At 51.8% G+C, this 17,164-nt stretch overlaps 1 protein-coding gene across 3 annotated transcripts in view; it reads right to left on the reverse strand.

The window, feature by feature from the left end:
* Positions 1-17,164, reverse strand: part of GDPD5 (glycerophosphodiester phosphodiesterase domain containing 5) — a 347,993-nt gene that overhangs the window by 52,325 nt on the left and 278,504 nt on the right. For all 3 annotated transcript variants that reach the window (XM_050930540.1, XM_050930546.1, XM_050930554.1), the window contains one exon: positions 16,784-16,929. In XM_050930540.1, coding sequence (XP_050786497.1) covers positions 16,784-16,929 — 146 coding nt within the window. The remainder of the gene's footprint in view (positions 1-16,783; positions 16,930-17,164) is intronic.

A 17,164-nucleotide genomic window follows, 5' to 3' on the forward strand; every position in this document is an offset into this window, starting at 1 on the left:
CATATATATATATACCTGCCCCTGGAAATTTCCACTACATGCATCTGACGAAGTGGGTATTCACCCACGAAAGCTCATGCGCCAAAACGTCTGTTAGTCTATAAGGTGCCACAGGATTCTTTTCTGCTTTTACAGACTCTAGGTGGGATTCATTAATTACATCAGTGATGGCAGTACGTAGAGGAAGTCGACATCTCTGTTTACAATCCTTTATATCGCTCCGGCCAAGTTTTCAGTTTGGTGCCCAAGGATAGAGAACTGAATAAATGTTGTCTGATTTCAGAAGTGCTGTGGATCCCCTCCTTTCGCTGAAGTCATCAGGAGCTGAAAATGATCAGACCCCTTTGAATAACAGGCCACCTTTACTTACTAGCACGTGTAGTTGGATGCCTGATTTTAGACACCCATGTTTGAACATTTTGAGACCTTTGTTCTTTTCTGTTCACTTAATTCTTCCACTGTGCAAAAAGGCTATTTGTTTTCTGCAGCTTATTACAGCTAACATGCCTTACTTTCCAGTTAGGGAGGAGGAATGCACAAGCCAGAACACCACAGCTGGCTCAAAGGTTCTCCCATAAGCCATAACCCTTGGTAGAAGGTAGCTGCTCAGGTCATTCGGAGCATCTCCTAGTGGGATGTGCAGTCTTCCCTACATATGCTTGCTTCGCACTGTTGCTCATTCAAGGGCTCGTTTGAGAGCAGCAGTCAGTGCTCTCTGTTAACGCTTTTTGGCTGCCACTACCTGGTGCTGAAACTGTCAGAGACTGAAAGAACTCAGTGATACACGAGCTCTTTGAGGAATGGATCATAGCTTCATATTGGTGTGGAAAGCTGCTTACATACTACTGGCGAGACGTGTGATAATCTACTTCAGCATAAATTTCCCATTGCTACCATAATTCCCGGCCTGTTGGGGATATAAACAAACTACAATGTAATTGTCAGAGCGATTAAAAATTGGCTGCCCATCAGGATGCTTCATACAAGAAGCAGGTCCATTCCATGCCTCCACTCAAGTGTTGGCATGTTTCAAATTGGCTCAAAAAGGTTTTGTAAATGTGAATATACAATAAATCAGCAAGTCAGCATTCCTGACAAACCCCTCCTTGGTGCAGGACATTTCCACACAGCACAAAAATATCCACCGTGTGCTATGGGGACAGAACAAGAAGCCTAAAGGTGGTATTCAAGATCAGAGTGGTTTTTCTTTAGTGCACTTCCTACAACATGCAGACAGTGTTTCACCGTTATGTCTTTGCCAATGCTGTTAAGAAACACTACTGGAAAAACCGCTGTTTGGGTGCTCTGCCAAGAGCATTGACTTCCCTGCTATTTGGAGACCCAAGCACCGTAATTATGAACCACTCCTGTCTCCACTGTGTGCTCAGGTTGGTTGTTTCCACAGTACCACCCTGACGCTGCTTTAGATCGCCAGTGCCTCGTTTGGTCTCAATTAAAGGATGTGAAAATTAAGTACCATGTAATTTTCCAGAAAGATGCATCTATGATGCTAAGCTATTGGCACTATAAATCTTCCAGTTTACCTACACCACCAGGCAGGCCCAGTGTTAACAATCTCACTTCTGACACAAAAGTAATAAACACACATTCAAGAATAACATCTAAAGACAAGCAGGGAGTTGATGGAACAACTATATTTACTGCACTTGAGCTTATGCAAAAACAGTGATGAATAATTCTTCCAATCTTAAAGGCTGGTCACTACAAATCTAGGTTCTGCTCCTTCTAGAATAGCGGTTCTCAACCCACAGCCCATGGGGCTGCATGCAGCCCCGCTGTGTAGTAAAGGGCGGCAGGGTCCTGGGCTGGGGCTGCCACGTGGCAGGGTCTGGGGTTGGGGCTGCTGCCTGGTCCCATACAGTGTGTCAGGGTCAAGGTTGGGGTGAGGTTGGGTTGGGGATATCACCCACCCCCCTAAGGCTGGGTCTAGGGTTAGAGTTGGAGCTGCTGCCCAGCCCTACAAAATAGGGGTCAAGGTTGGCAGCAGGCTTGGGTCAGGACAGCCACCTGGCCCTGCACAACAGGGTCCAGAGTCCCTGCCACTCAGCCCCATTACCAGGGCTCCACTCCTTGCCTCACTCTGTGGAAGGGTTTCTGGGCTGGGGGCGCTGGGCATAGCAGTGGCGGGTGGGGAGTGCTGTGGTTCTCAACCTGTGGCCCAGGTAACGTGCTGCAGGCCGCATATGCAGCCCACAATGATTAACAGGTTGAGAACCACTGGTCTAGAAGAACCAGGGAACTCCCCTCCTCACCAGAAATGTGATCTTGGCAGAGATTTTCAATGGCATAAATGACAGGTACCTAACTCCTATTGACGATCAATGGGAGTTAGGAACCGAGTTGCCATTTTTGCTCATGGCGTAAATTGGCAATGCATCATTCATATTATATATGTATGTATATTGTCTGTGTGTGTGTGTGTGTGTGTGTGTGTGTGTGTGTGTGTGTGTGTGTGTGTGTGTGTGTGTGTGTGTGTGTGTGTAGTGACAGATTCAGGCCAGGAGGGTATAAGAGGGTAGTCCTTCTGAGTACCGGGACGTGGGCGAGCACTAGCTCGCCCCCTGCTAAAAGCCCCTCCTCCAGCCTAGGGAGGGACCACGAAACTCAGAACCCAACTGAGTTTGGGGGACAACAAAGGCGACAACAGAAACAGGCGTGGCGGTCAAAGGGCCAAAACTAAGGAACTGGAAGGGGACACCAAGCAGAGATCCCCGGACAGCGCCCATTGCTCCTCTAAGACATTGAGAGAGCCGGTGGACGCTGCCCAGGGGAACTCTGACCGGATACGTGAACGGATGAAAGAATGAAAAACGGCCCCACAGTCGCAGCCCCTGCCCCCAGCCAACATCCCCTCCTTAGTGTTACGAATGGCCACCTTGGCCATGGCTAGGAGGAGGGTGACGAGGTGGTCTCGCGACTTCGGGGGGCCTCGGATTGGGTGTACATAGAAAAATAAGTGTGGGGAAAAGTGCAGCCAGAACCTCAATCAGAGGTTCTGGAGGAGCTGGAAAAGGCGCGGCAGCCTCGTGCACTGAAGGTACGCGTGCGCCAGAGTCTCCCTCATGCCACAGAAGGGACAGGTGTCAGGGACACTGGTAAATCGAGCCAAGTACATGCCAGTGCTCACAGCTCCATGCAGGAGCCGCCAGCTGATACCCCCGGCAGGCCGCGGGACTAAGGTGGAATAGAAACTGGCCCACCGGGGTTCCCCACCCGCCGCTGCTGGTAAAAGATCCCGCCACTTGGTGTCTGGGTGGGACACGAGGATGGGGTAGTGAAACGTGTGCAGCACGAGTGCGTACAGATGGTCCCATGGCACGGTTTGGAAATGAAACGGCTGCATGACATGCAGCCGGCTTAAGGTATGCGGGTGGAAAGGCCGGGGAGGCTCATGGGGCAGGGGGCCGATGGAAAGGTCCAGAGGGCCCGGAGTGAGGGGCAGGCGGGGCTCACCCTCTCGCAGGACCTGCTCAAGGAAGAACTGAGCCGTGGGAGGCAGGGCTGCCTCCACCTCCTGGAGTACGCACCAGGGGGTCGTAAAGGTGGAGAGCCCCATGTGTCGACCTTGCTCCTGGGGATCCACCCAGCTCCCAGGTCATAGTCCAGAAGGTCTCTGATCTTGGTGACTCCAGCCAAGACCAACCTCCGGCACACCGAGGAGGACTCCGCCACCAGCACACGAAGATGGAGATTGTGTAACAGGGGCTCCGTGAAGAGATCTACCCCCTCAGTGGCCACAAAGGACCTGGTTGCTGAAACCAGCCTCCAGGTCTGGAGGAGGTCCTGGTAGAAGACCGGCAGCTCGGAGAGGTCTCGTGGAAGACCTCTCGTATGGAGAAAAAAGGGCTGCCGGTCATATCAGAGCCCTCGCAGGCGGCGGAGGAAGGCGTGCACCAATGTGCTCCTCGCCGAGCCACCTGCACTATAAAGGAGTCTCTGCAGAGCCTGAAGGCGGAAGACGTGGACCTGCGTGTGCATGCACGTCAGGCCCTGTCCGCCCTCCTCCAAGGGAAGATGGAGAACCTCTGCAGAGACCCAGTGCAGTCCTGGTCAAAAAAAACCCAAAACCAACCTCTGGAGATTGGCCAAGAACACCGGGGGCAGGCACAGGGTGTTGAGTCGGTGCCAGAGCATGGACAGAACCAGCTGGTTAAGCACCAGCGCTCTCCCCCGAAGGGAGAGGCACGGGAGCAGTCCCGTCCAGCTCCGCAACTGCCCAGTCAACCTTTCTCTCCAAACCGTGCCAGTTCTTTGGCGGAGACGGACGTGTGGCTGAGAAACGAAGGTACAGCAGCAGACCCGCACCCCACCGAATGGCTTGAAGCGCGGGTGGGAGAGGGCTCGGCCACCACCCGGCCCCGACCACCAGGCCAGAGCTCTTGACCCAGTTGACCCGGGCAGAGGAGGCCGCTGAATAAACAGCTTGACAAGCCTCTACCCACACCAGGTCGTCCAGGTCCTGGACCACAAGGAGCACGTCGTCGGCGTATGCTGCCAGAACCAGCCGCACCTCCGGCTCATGGAGTACCAACCCCGTCAACCTCTTGCGAAGGAGACAAAGGAAGGGCTCAATTGCCAGAGCATACAGCTGACCCGACAGCAGGCAGCCTTGACGCATCCCTTGCCCGAAGCTGACAGGTGTGGTCAGGGTCCAACTGAGCTTGACCAAACACTCCGCGGAGGCATACAGCACCTGGAGAAACCCTACAAACTGGGGTCCAAAGCCAAAAGTCCGCAGAGAGCCCAGGAGATACCCGTGGTCCATCCGGTCGAATGCCTTCTCCTGATCCAGGGACAGGAGGGCGAACGACAGACCATCCTGATACCCGAGCTCTAAGAGATCCCGGACTAGACAAAGATTGTCAAAAATGGTACGGCCCGGGACGGTGTAGGTCTGGTCTGGATGGACCACGTCCACCAGCACAGACCGCAGCTGCAGCGAGATGGCTTTCGCCACGACCTTATAGTCCGTGCTGAGGAACGAGACGGGATGCCAATTCCAGAGATCGCAGAGGTCCCCCATCTTCGGCAATAAGGCGAGCACCGCTCACCTGCACGAAAGAGGGAGGACCCCGATCTTCAAGGACTTGGCCCAGACGAGAGCAAGGTCCGGGCTGAGGACGTCCCAGAACACGTAGTAGAACTCCACGGTCAGCCCGTCCATGCCCGGAGATTTATTTAGTGGGCATAAGACGGAGGGCTTCCGAGAATTCAGCCAGAGTAAGAGGCAGCTCCAGCCGGTCTCGGTCGCCCGTGTTGACTGACTGTCAGGAGTCCGTCCCAGAGCACTCCGCAGGAATTGGCATCGGTTGGATCCAGGGAGAAAAGGCCAGCATAGAAGGCCCTAGCCCTCTCGCACATCTCCACTGGATCCATGAGGGGGGCACCGTCCTCTGCCAAGATGCAGAGGACGTGCTTTTTCACCTCCCTCTTCTTCTCCAGGGCGTAGAAAAAGCAGGAGCCGCGATCCATCTCCCGCAGGAGATGGATGCGGGATCGTACAAAGGCATCCTGGCCCCAAGATTGTCAAGGGCCTGGAGCTCCTCCTGCTCCTCCCAGTGTGCTCCACAGAGGAGTGGATCTCCAGGGCTGGTGGCCAGACGCCTCCCCAGCTCCAATATCTCCTGCTCCAACTGCTCTATCACCACATCCCTCCGCCGGCTGGTGCCCCGGGTGTGGCTAAGGCAGAAGAGTCGGGTGCGCACCTTCCCCACATCCCACCACTGTCGCGCTGAGGGAAAGGCACGCCTCTGTTCCCACCAGGCCAGCCAAAACTTCCGGAAGGATGCCACAAATCCCACATCCTCCAGCAGGCTGTTATTGGCATTTCAATAAGCCAGGCTCGGCCTCTCCAAAGAAAGAGAGGCCATCACGGCCACCAAATGGCGGTCCGAGAACGGGGCCAGCCGAACACTGGAGGAGTGGGCCTGCCAGAGATGACATTGAGAAAAATAAATGCGATCCAACTGGGAGTGGCTCGACCAGTGTCCCTCCACCCGGACACAAGTGAACGTAGAGTCATCGTCCGGGTGGTGGTCGTGCCAGACGTCCACCAGGAAGTGATGGACTACAATCTCTCGAGGACGTCCGCAGAGGCTGGGCCCGGCTTGATCCCCATGCAGTCCTGCTCCTCGAGGGTACAGTTGAAATTTCCACCCAGGACCAGGCACTTGCGAGGATCCAAAGTACCAAGGAAGGCGGACGCCTGCTGAAAAAAGCACGCTCTCACTGGGCCAGATGCTGGGCCATAGACATTGACAAGATTCAACGTTAGCCCCTCCATCCAAACCCAGAGGTGCAGCAGACGACCAGGCACGACCTCAGTAAACCCCAGCACCTCGGGCTGTAGGTGCGGGGAGAACAGAGTCGCCATCCCGCCCTGACGGACTGAAAGGTGACTGAAGTAGACCCCGTCCCCCAACTCCAGCCGCCAGCTCGCTTCGGCAGCTGGGTCCGTGTGGGTCTCCTGGAGGAAAATAACTGAGTACTCTCCCTCCCGAAGGAAGGAGAGCACTTGGCACCTGTGGAGACCCGACCTACAGCCGTGGGTGTTCAAAGTGGCAAAGATGGACGGCGACATAAAGAGAGCTGGGGATGATCCTCGCGGTTTGGGGCGCTAGTGGTGCCCATTGGACCCCGCAGCAAACTGCGATCAACCCTGAAAGCCAGCAGGGCATCATGGAAGCTGTGGGTCCACTGGTAAGCTGCAGCATCCCGCTTCCCGGTCCCTTTGCCCTCCCCCATAATGGCCCTCATGATCTGGAGAACAAGATGGAAATTGCCCCAGCGCTGAAGAGCGAGATGCACTCTGTTCGTGGAGCTATGACTGTCCTCCAGGAAAGAGCGCATCTCACTACTCTGCACAACGGGGACCAGCGTCACGGACCCCGGGGCATCTCCCAATTGGACTCCCCTACCAGCCCCGTGGCCTATAGAGACGGGCACGCAGGGATCAAAGCCCCATCGCGGCGCCCGTCTGTCTGGCACCGCGTCACCTGACGCAACACTCGACCCCAAGGACAGTGGCGGAGGGACGACTGCAGCCCCAGATGGGCCGGGAGAAGGAAAAACAAAAGCCGCCTCCTGGAGGCCTGTATAAAAAGAAAATGAGGCAACCTTGGGGGCAGTAACAACAAAAGGAGGGAGGGAAGAGAGGTCAAGGACCGGAACAAGGGCTGGAACAGGGTCAGGGACAGGACACAGATCCAGGATGGGAGCAGGGTCGGGGGAGGGAACGGGGACAAAATCTAGGGCCTGAGCGACAGAGCCACCGTCTCTTGACCCGTCATGGCAGTTAAAGGGACAGCCAGGGAATGGAGTGACTCCGCAGCGCTAGCCTCGGGTGCCTCACTAAACGAGGCACCCACAGTTACAGCGCTGAGAGGAGCAGAAAACTGTGGTCCCATCTCATGATGTAGGGCACCCATGGACTCAGAGCCTGGCCACTCAGCATCGGCCGCCGCCACAATGGGCACGGTGGCGTCAGCCAGATTACAAGTCACGGCCAGGCAGGTGGTCGGGGCCGGGGGCATTGCAGAGGCCAAAACAGGGGCAACCACCTGAGACGGAGGGAAGGGGAGAAGTGGGGGCGCCAGATAGCAATTGCCTGTACCGAGGCCCTCCAACAGGGGGGCATCCACTCCCTCGGTGGTTGGGGTCAAGCCCCGGGCCTCGATCTCAGCGAAAATAGAGGCAAAGTCCCCACCCGCTGCTGCAGATTCCCCCTCGACAGCAGCTGGGGCAGTAGCTATCATGATGCCTACAGGGGGCACAGATGGCAATGGGGCAGTGGGGGCACTGTCTTGAACCCCCTCAGGGAGGGAGTCCATAGGGGAGATGGTACTACCTGCCTCCCCAGCTGCAGCGACCTCGGCCGACTCCAAACAATGAACGCCAGCAGGGGAGTCAACGGAGCACCCAGCACCAGTGAACCCCTTCATAGTTTTACAGGGGGTCCCTTCCCGCTTGCCAACGGGGGGGGGGGTGCTGGGCCTGTGCTCCCCACTTGCGGTATCTCGCCCGCACAAGCTCCCAGCTCCCCGAAGAGGGCGGCTGGCCGGCTGGGTCAGGGCCTGGGAGCGAGGGCAATGACGGGAGGGCAAGGGAAGACAAGGGCTGGACAACAGGGAAGGGAACAAACTCCCTCTGAGGCAAGCCCCACTTGAGTCCCGCTACTGGCCCTGCCATCCTCTCCTCCATGGGCCCCGGTCTGCTACCCTCCTCAGCAGTGGGGCCTGCAAGCTCATCTGGGCATGTCGGGGGGGATTCCCCCAAAACCCGAGCGGAGTTGACAACGGTCACGGATGGAGGAGGCGTGAACCCAGGGACCGGGCGATCAGGGCCACCAGCGATGATAGAGCCGGTGCCCTTCTGGGCATCAGGGGTCCCAGATGCCCCTCCAAGCCGGGCCAGGGGGTAGTCCCTCCGGATGTACCCAGCCACATGGCAGAGAAAGCACCGGGACACCCCCGAAGAATAATAAACCCGGTACCAGGCCCCTCGACGGGGCACCAGAAAGGATCCCTCTAAAGCCCCCCGTCACGTGCCTCCGGCGGAATATGAACCTGCACCTGCCGGCGGAACGACAAAACGTGGTGGAGGGCGGGGTCCTCACAGCCCAACAAAAGGGGGCTGAGGACAGACAGGGGCCTCCCCAGGGTTGAGAGGAACAGCAAAAGGGTGGCATTGGGGAGGAAGGGAGGAACAGAAGAGAGAACCACCCATATGCCCAGGTCCTCCACAGGCTCGAGGGGGACGTGAACGCCCCCCACCGTCAAGCCCCTCTCCACCGCCTCCTGGGAGCGGCCTCCAACACCAGGAAGAACACCACCTTCCCAAACATCTTAGAGGCCGCCACCACGGCCGTGGGCTCCAGCACCCGCGCCAACGCCTGCACGTAGGTTTCCACGTGGGGCGAGGCCAGCACCAGTAGGCAATGCACCCTGTGCTCCCTGGTGAGAGTGGGAAAGTGGCCCCGGCCGCCAGGAATGGTATTCCAGGAGGTGGCTGGAGCAGACGGCGGGGCAGCGAGCGGAGGGGTCGCAGCCACCTGGGTGTACGCCCTGGGGGCTGAGGGAGCGGCACCCCCAGAAGTGGTGGAGGGAACAACGGGCAAGGGAGAAGGGGGAGCTGTGGCCGGTGACGGGGCCGCAGCGGGAGAAGGAACCACTGCCACACGGGGTTTCACCTTCCGGGCAGGGCCCTTGCCCATCTTCAGCCCCCGGCCTTTCCTACCAGCCAAGGGAGCAGTCTCAGAAGTAGAAGCAGCTGAGGTCACAGCAGCAACAGCGGAGTCTCGGGAGCCCCTATCTGTGCCTGCTGGTGCCCCAACGGTAGCAATGACGGGCAGCCCAGCAGTGGCAGTCGAGGCAGCCATCGCAAGGCAGGGTATGGGGAGGGGGACTGAAAACGAACTGCCTTGGATGCCCCTGAAGTCTAGCCCCCTGAATCACCCACCACAGAAAGGGAGGGAAGGGGACAGCCACTAGGGCAGGGGGATGGGAGGAAAGGGAAGAGCAGCTACCACACCCCACCCGCTAGGCTGAAAGCAGGGTGGGGGGGGCACCAACAGAAAGGAACGAAGGGAAACAAGGAACAACTCCAGCACAAGATGAGAAAGAAACCGACTCCCCCGGCTGCACTAAGGAAAAAAAGGGAGAACTGAGACATCATGGAGGAGAGTGCATCAGTGAAGGAACCAAGTAAAAAAATGGGGGGGGGGGGATCTCAAACACCAACAGTGGAACATGGGCACACAGGCAAGAAGGGCTGATCCGGAGGGAGGGCAAGAAACAAGGGGGCGGACTGCAGGGAAGGACTGAATCAGGTGCAGCTCAGGCACAGACTAAAGAACAGGGTGGGTTCAAAAACAACCAAACCAAAAAAAAAGGGGGGGAGGGGAAAATGGGGCTGGCACCCAGGCCTGTACCATGGGACAAGGGCAGGGCAAACAAACTAATCAAGGACCAAACAGCAAGACAGGGCTGTCATAAACAGATAGCTAAGGGTTAATGTCTCTTTCACCTGAAGCACCTGACCAGAGGACCAATCAGGAAACCGGATTTTTTCAACTTTGGGTGGAGGGAAGTTTGTGTCTGAGTCTTTTTTTTCTGTCTGCCTGCTCTCTCTGAGCTTTGGAGAAGTAGTTCTGCTTTCTAATCTTCTGTTTCTAAGTGTAAGGACAAAGAGATCAGATAGTAAGTTATATGGTTTCTTTTCTTTGGTATTTGCATGAATATAAGTGCTGGAGTGCTTTGATTTGTATTCTTTTTGAATAAGGCTGTTTATTCAATATTCTTTTAAGCAATTGACCCTGTATTTTGTCACCTTAATACAGAGAGACCATTTGTATGTATTTTTCTTTTTTATATAAAGCTTTCTTTTAAGACCTGTTGGAGTTTTTCTTTACTTCACGGAAATTGAGTCTGTACTCACCAGGGAATTGGTGGGAGGAAGAAATCAGGGGGAGATCTGTGTGTCTTGGATTTGCTAGCCTGATTTTGCATTTCCTCTGGGTGAAGAGGAAAGTGCTTTTGGTTTCCAGGACTGGGAACGGAGAGTGGGAGTCACTCTGTTTGGATTCACAGAGCTTGTGTCTGTGTATCTCTCCAGGAGCACCTGGAGGGGGGAAGGGAAAAAGGATTATTTCCCTTTGTTGTGAGACTCAAGGGATTTGGGTCTTGGGGTCCCCAGGGAAGGTTTTTCAGGGGGACCAGAGTGCCCCAAAACACTCTAATTTTTTGGGTGGTGGCAGCAAGTACCAGGTCCAAGCTGGTAACTAAGCTTGGAGGTTTTCATGCTAACCCCCATATTTTGGATGCTAAGGTCCAAATCTGGGAATAAGGTTATGATAAGGGCAAATCAGAGCAAACAGGGTGGCTAAAAGGGGACGGGCAGGGCAGGCAGCAAGGGGAGAGGGGGCGAGCAGCTGCGGGAACAGGGCAGTGGGCAAGGCAGAGGAAAAGGAGGCCCACCGGCCAAATGCAGCAGGGAGGGAGGACAAGACCAAAGGAAGGTAAAGGAAACGAGCACCCACGGGCATCTGAAAAACAAATACCTGTTTGCTACCATTATGTTCTCTGGATGGTTAGAGGGGCAGAGAAAACTGCCAGGCTGGAGAGCAGAGAACAGAGCCAGAAGGCAGGTGGAAAGGTGGAGGGGGCAGTAGTGGTGGCAGTAGAGGAGCGGGCGGACTAGGGGCAGGGCTCCAGGTCACTCCCCCAGCTCCCCACAACAAAGGCACCTACCACCACAGAAACAGGGATGTAACAAACCCCCCTCCACAAAACAAAGCCTCCTCTACTCCCTCCTCAGCTCCAGCAGCAGCAACAGCTCCCTGGCAGCAGCAAAGGCAGCAGCAACCCGGCCAGGAGGGGCCCCAAAACGATGGAAAAAGTGGGGCCCCACGCTCCCCTCTGAGGGTCACACCAGCAGGGTCCTCCCAACAGCAGCCAGGGGGGCCACCAGCCAGCAAGCCAGCCTCACGAGAGTGGAAAGCAGGTAGATCAGCCTAAGAATGAGCAGGTCCCTGTTCCCTGGATAGCCAGACAAGGGCTACTCCAGGCCAGTCGAGACACCTGATGCCAATTTAACCAGTTAAGGTCATTAGGCTAATGCTGGCACCTGATCTCAATTAACTGACAAAGGGTAAGTTAAGGCTGTTAGGCTAATGGAGACAGCTGGAACCAATTAAGTTCCCACTTACATTGCTTTAAAAGCTCTCCTTGCCAGTTCTCTTGGGAGGAGCCCAGGTGAAAGGAGCTGGAGGAGAGGAAGCATTACTGAACCCTGAGGTAAGGGTGAAGCTAGGAAAAAGGGGAGCACGGGAAAGTAGCCCAGGGAATCAAAGCAGCGTCAGTGGAGGAGGGAAGCTGCTAACAGTTGCTACCATTAGGGTCCCTGGGCTGGAACCTGGAGTAGAGGGCAGGCCAAGGTTCCCTCCCCCCTGCATGATCTACGGAGATCCCTTTAAAAGGAGAAACAGACTTTGGTCTAGGCAGGAGACCAAACAGTGCCTATGGAGCTCTAAGGCGCAACAGAGACTGTGGATATTCCACCTTCCCACCTCCCATACTGGCCTGTGATTAAAATAGCTCAATACGCTGTAACCTCTGCCACCACACTGGGAGAGATCATCTTGAGGGCCTTAGTAAGCTTCTGAGGCCACTGTATCCGCAAGGAAGTGCGGGACCCACCAATACAGGCTTGGAGCTTTGTCACAACACACACACACACGAGGGAAATGGACATTGACACAGTAATGCAACTTGCACCCTAAAGCACTTGCAGCACTTGAATGCGTTCTTTATGCTGAGTTATAGCGTGAGGCGCTAAGCGTTCTCCACTCTCATTGGCTGCTTCCTGTGGGAGATGGCTGCATGAATAGGTATGACCCAATCTGATTCTCCGTAATATTCAGCCTAAATCTTCCTGTAGTTATAACCCAATATTCCTCCTTGAACCACCCTAATCAATTTCCTGCCCTCCACCCCCTCACTTAGTTATCATTCCTGGACACTAAACCTTTCCTTGGAAGAGAGTCCCTCCAGCCTCTTCATTGTTTCAGTGGCTTTCTGCTGAAATTCATTACATTTACCTAAATCTTTAAGGTAATATGTCCAGATGTTAACACAATATTCTGGGTGCAGTCTCATCAGGCTAGTACAGAAACTAACTATAGTGCTCCGCTATTATTTATTATAAGTACTGGAGTGGTACCCAAAGGCTCCACTCACTGTGCTGTTTGTTCAACATAAGAACGGCCAAACTGGGTCAGACCAAAGGTCCATCTAGCCCTATCCTGTCTTCCAACAGTGGCCAATCCCAGGTGGTTCAGAGGGAATGAACAGAACAGATAATCATCAAGTGATCCATCCCGTTGCCCATTCCCAGCTTCTGGCAGCCTGAACACTGCTCTCCATCACCTCCCTCATCCTCTGCCTCACCCTTACACTTCTCCTGCCACCTGCACCTTTCCTGCCAAACACAAGGAACCATGGCTCCTGCCTCAAAAATCTGACAAGTTAATTTTGAAACAAAAAACTACAATCTTGTAACTATGAGTACTGTTTGGGGCTAAAAGTTAAGGCCACCCGCTCCCAGCCATCTAAAGAGATGCTCCCCTCAGATGACAATGGGCCACTTTCCTGTGCCATTGTTCATTTACACACACAGCAACAGTAATTTTGTGAGCATGCAATTCCGCACTTATATTATGCAATAATCTGGCCCTTAAAATAGCATCAGTAGGATTCAAAGTCAACTCCTGGTTTAGACAACAGGAGCAGTGCACATCTCCCAGGGTTAACATATCCCTGCATCCACCCACTCATATTAAAAGGCGTTATCTTTGCAACTTTAAGGGCTAGATACTTTAATAAATGAAAACTTATACTCTGCTAAACCTGAATCCATCAGAGGACTGAATAAATACATTCAGTGAAACAGGCATGACATTCCTGGCTTAAATCTTTGTTTTGTGTGTTTATCTTAAATTAAAAAAAACCCTAAGTCTAGTGGACATTTAATGAACATAATATTGCATTAAATATTGACTCTCTGAGCACAACCCAGAAATCACGCTTGCCTCTTTCTGGAGATGAAGATTAACATGGCTATATAATCACTAAAGTATTATCAGCTCTTATCTGCCAGATCTCCTATTGGCCCAGGTTCCAGCTCACTAGCTTTGGAGACCTATGTTATTTAAAGGAGAACTGTTGTCGGTATTCTGCAGCACAGTTTCTTTAGACCTTTTGCTGGGTAATTTACTCTTTATTTCCCCTGTTGCACATGTAGTAAAATTTTCTCCACAATAGTTAGCTCAGTGATAAAGCACAGCAAGTATTTTTGTGAAAATTAGATACTATTAGTGAAATTTCTTTTGGCAAGGCTTTAAAATAATTAGGGCTGAAAGTAAATACACTTGGTATGATAAGTGAATCTGGTGCGGCACCAGCATTTAAGAGAGAATAATCCAAACAAGGGAAGCTTAGAGACCCCTGAAATATACAATAAGACTCAAGGTGACACTCAGGGTAGTTCTAGGAAGAGGAGGGCGGTACAAAAAATCTCTGCTTCTCTCCTTCAGTCTCATTTTTCTTTTTAATGTAGCTGCCAGTTTCTTACCCTACTGATTTCACAGCTCAGAGAAGTTACAATTTTGCTTCTAATCCTGTCTTCTGTGAAGCATTAAAATAAACCACCTACCTATACAATAGATACTGGATAGTGACTGGCTTTATTTACTAGGTTATGGGAAGGGAAGGAGAAAAGCATGTGACGTGAGCCCGTTGGTCTTTCGCAGCAGCCTTTTTATCACGCAATACGAAAATACCATCACCCCACAGAAGTGCAGCTTAATAAAGCGAAGCATGAATCCTCATATGGTTTGAGGTTTGGTCAGATAAGCATATGGAAATTTATCCAAATCTTCAAGTCAGGAAATCTAATAGCAAAAGAGTCTCCAGACAAATTTCCATGCCTTCCTGCTAGGCAGGAAATAATCAGAGACCAGAATATCACAGAGCTATTTTGATACTTCCAGGCTCAGCCAGATCCATATAAAACATAGGGAGAGAGAAAAAGTTGACACTCCCACTAATGAAACTTTATTCCATCCCCACACTGCTCCCCAAAAACAAAAACAACTCCCCTTCCCCTAAGCTTGGTTCAGATTCAGCTGGAATTTCAGGTTGAAGTATAAAGTTGGTTTTTATCTTCCCTGGTTTTATGTCTTCAGATAATTTGAAAAAAAGTAGTTATTAAAAAAGCCATTAAAGAGGCAAATGTAATATCAGCCCATTAGATGACCGGAAGGTTCTGCGTTTTGTACGGCAAACGTCTAATGGATCAGGGGTTCCCAAACCATAGCGTGTGCACCACTGGTGGTACGTGAGCTTGGCATTCCAGCCATTATCTTCACAACAACTTTTTAAGAGGTGGTACGTGAGCCAATCAAGCTTGGGAGCTGCTGACGTAGACGATGGAATCACAAGAGAGATTCATAAAAAGCAACAGAGTCCTGTGGCACCTTATAGACTAACAGACGTATTGGAGCATAAGCTTTCATGGGTGAATACTCACTTTGTCAGACACATGAGGGATTCAGTTGGCCTGAGCCTTCCAGACAAATTCTATCTGGATGCCCATAAGAATGAGTTACTTTTATGGAAGCCACACAATGATAAAATGTTTTTGCGCCAGTGATTAAACTGCAACCTGCTTCCTCCTCCCCCTCCTACCAAAATTAATGGACACAGAGAGCACTCTATCGGGAAGCAAGTAGAAAGCCAGTCATGCGGTGCTCTGCTGTACCTGGGAAGCAGCCATATGGAACAGACTCCAGGATAGAAGGAAGATATGGCATGCCAATATCCTCAGATCGCCAACTGCCATTGCAGCTAATCTGTTAATGGCTGCAACGTACACTTAAACTCCCAAGAATTAAGCACAACAGACTGACCTGCTGGCAAAAACTCTACCTCAAAAAAAGGACTGGATCCATCTCAGACTTTTGAAGACGCCCATCAGCAGAGGCACAGATAAGCAAGCATCAAAAGAAACAGGATTATCTCCAAAAACTGGCTTGCTCTACCTAGATATTTATAAATGCACCAACCATGGCCTGGAGATGCAGAGAGTCAGTGATGTTTGGTTAGCCACAAAAGAAATATATACTGGTAGTGATCCAATGGGAAATAACCAACCAATCACAAAGCAGTTTTTTAGGACTGCCATTTTTCAGTTTTTATGTACATCACCCCAATGTTGTATACTTGCATTGCATGGCACGTGTAAGCATTATGTCTCAAAATGTCACCAGCCAAAGATATTTTCTTGTGTTGCGTTTTTAAATACCCCTGCCTAATTCCTAACAGTGAAAGGAATCTAGGACCTCGATCTAAAAGCATGTGTTTCTATTGCTTGAGCTAATTACAGTGGATCTCAACCTTTCCAGACTACTGCACCCCTTTCAGGAGTCTGATTTGTCTTGTCTACCCCCAAATTTCACCCCACTTGAAAACTATTTGCTTACAAAATCAGACATAAAAATACAATTGCTGAGTTTCTTATTTTTACCATAACATTATAAAATAAATCAACTGGAATATAAATATTGTACTTACATTTCAGTGTATATTATATAGACCAGTATAAACAAGTCATTGTCTATATGAAATTTCACTTTGTACTGACTTCACTAGCACTTTTTACATAGCTTGTTGTAAAACTAGGCAAGTATCTAGGAAGCCCCCTCGAAGTCCTCTGTGTACCCCCAGGTTGAGAACCAGTGAGCTAGAAGATTAAGTTCATTAAGTCATAGGCAGGAACCTATTTCTTACATATCCAGCCACATAGAAGGACAAAGACACACACTAGCTAGGTTGATGTGGGTTACAAGAAAGTTTTGGGGGCCCCCAACGTAACTTCAGAGCCCTTCAAATTCTCTTTAGCAGGTTTTGTGGGGAGCAATAGTGAGCCACTAAAATCAGAAGGATTTTGGAAATTTCAGGGCAGGTGCCTTTCCATAGCAAAACAGTGCCCTTCATACAAGGATCTCTAAGCACTTAGCAATTTATCAAGCTTCCCAACCCTCTGAAGTAGGTAGGTCAATGAGCGAGCCGAGGTACAGTGAGGTTAAATGACATGCCCAAGATCACGCACCAAGTCATGCTGCACACGTCCTAGGGATAGCAGACTTTAGTCTCCAGGGCGGTCAAACCCAGCACAGACAAATAGATTAAAACGTGAAGCTACTTACCATTGGCGCACCACGATGGCCAATGATGGCAGGTTTTGGTCCCAGATTCTTCTTCTCCATTATACAAGGGGAAGAGACAGTGAGGGGAACGAGGTAAAGTGCAGCTACGACGGCAAAATATGCAGTGAATATCAACATCTGTGAAGCTGAACACAAATGCAGTCAGTGAAAATGCTGGTTCAGAACAAATCACTCCAGAAAAAAAACAAAAAGACATTGTACCACTTCTCTGAACATACTGGACAAACCATAGCAATTCCCTCCAGTTACAAAGAACAGCAATGCTTTGTATTTGGCCAGTGATACACCCCATTCCAGTGTCTCAGAGTGCTTTACCCCATTTTACAGATAGGGAAACCAAACACACAAAGAGGTTTAGGA

This window comes from Gopherus flavomarginatus, chromosome 1 (assembly GCF_025201925.1).
Source record: "Gopherus flavomarginatus isolate rGopFla2 chromosome 1, rGopFla2.mat.asm, whole genome shotgun sequence".
Lineage (NCBI taxonomy): Eukaryota > Metazoa > Chordata > Testudines > Testudinidae > Gopherus > Gopherus flavomarginatus.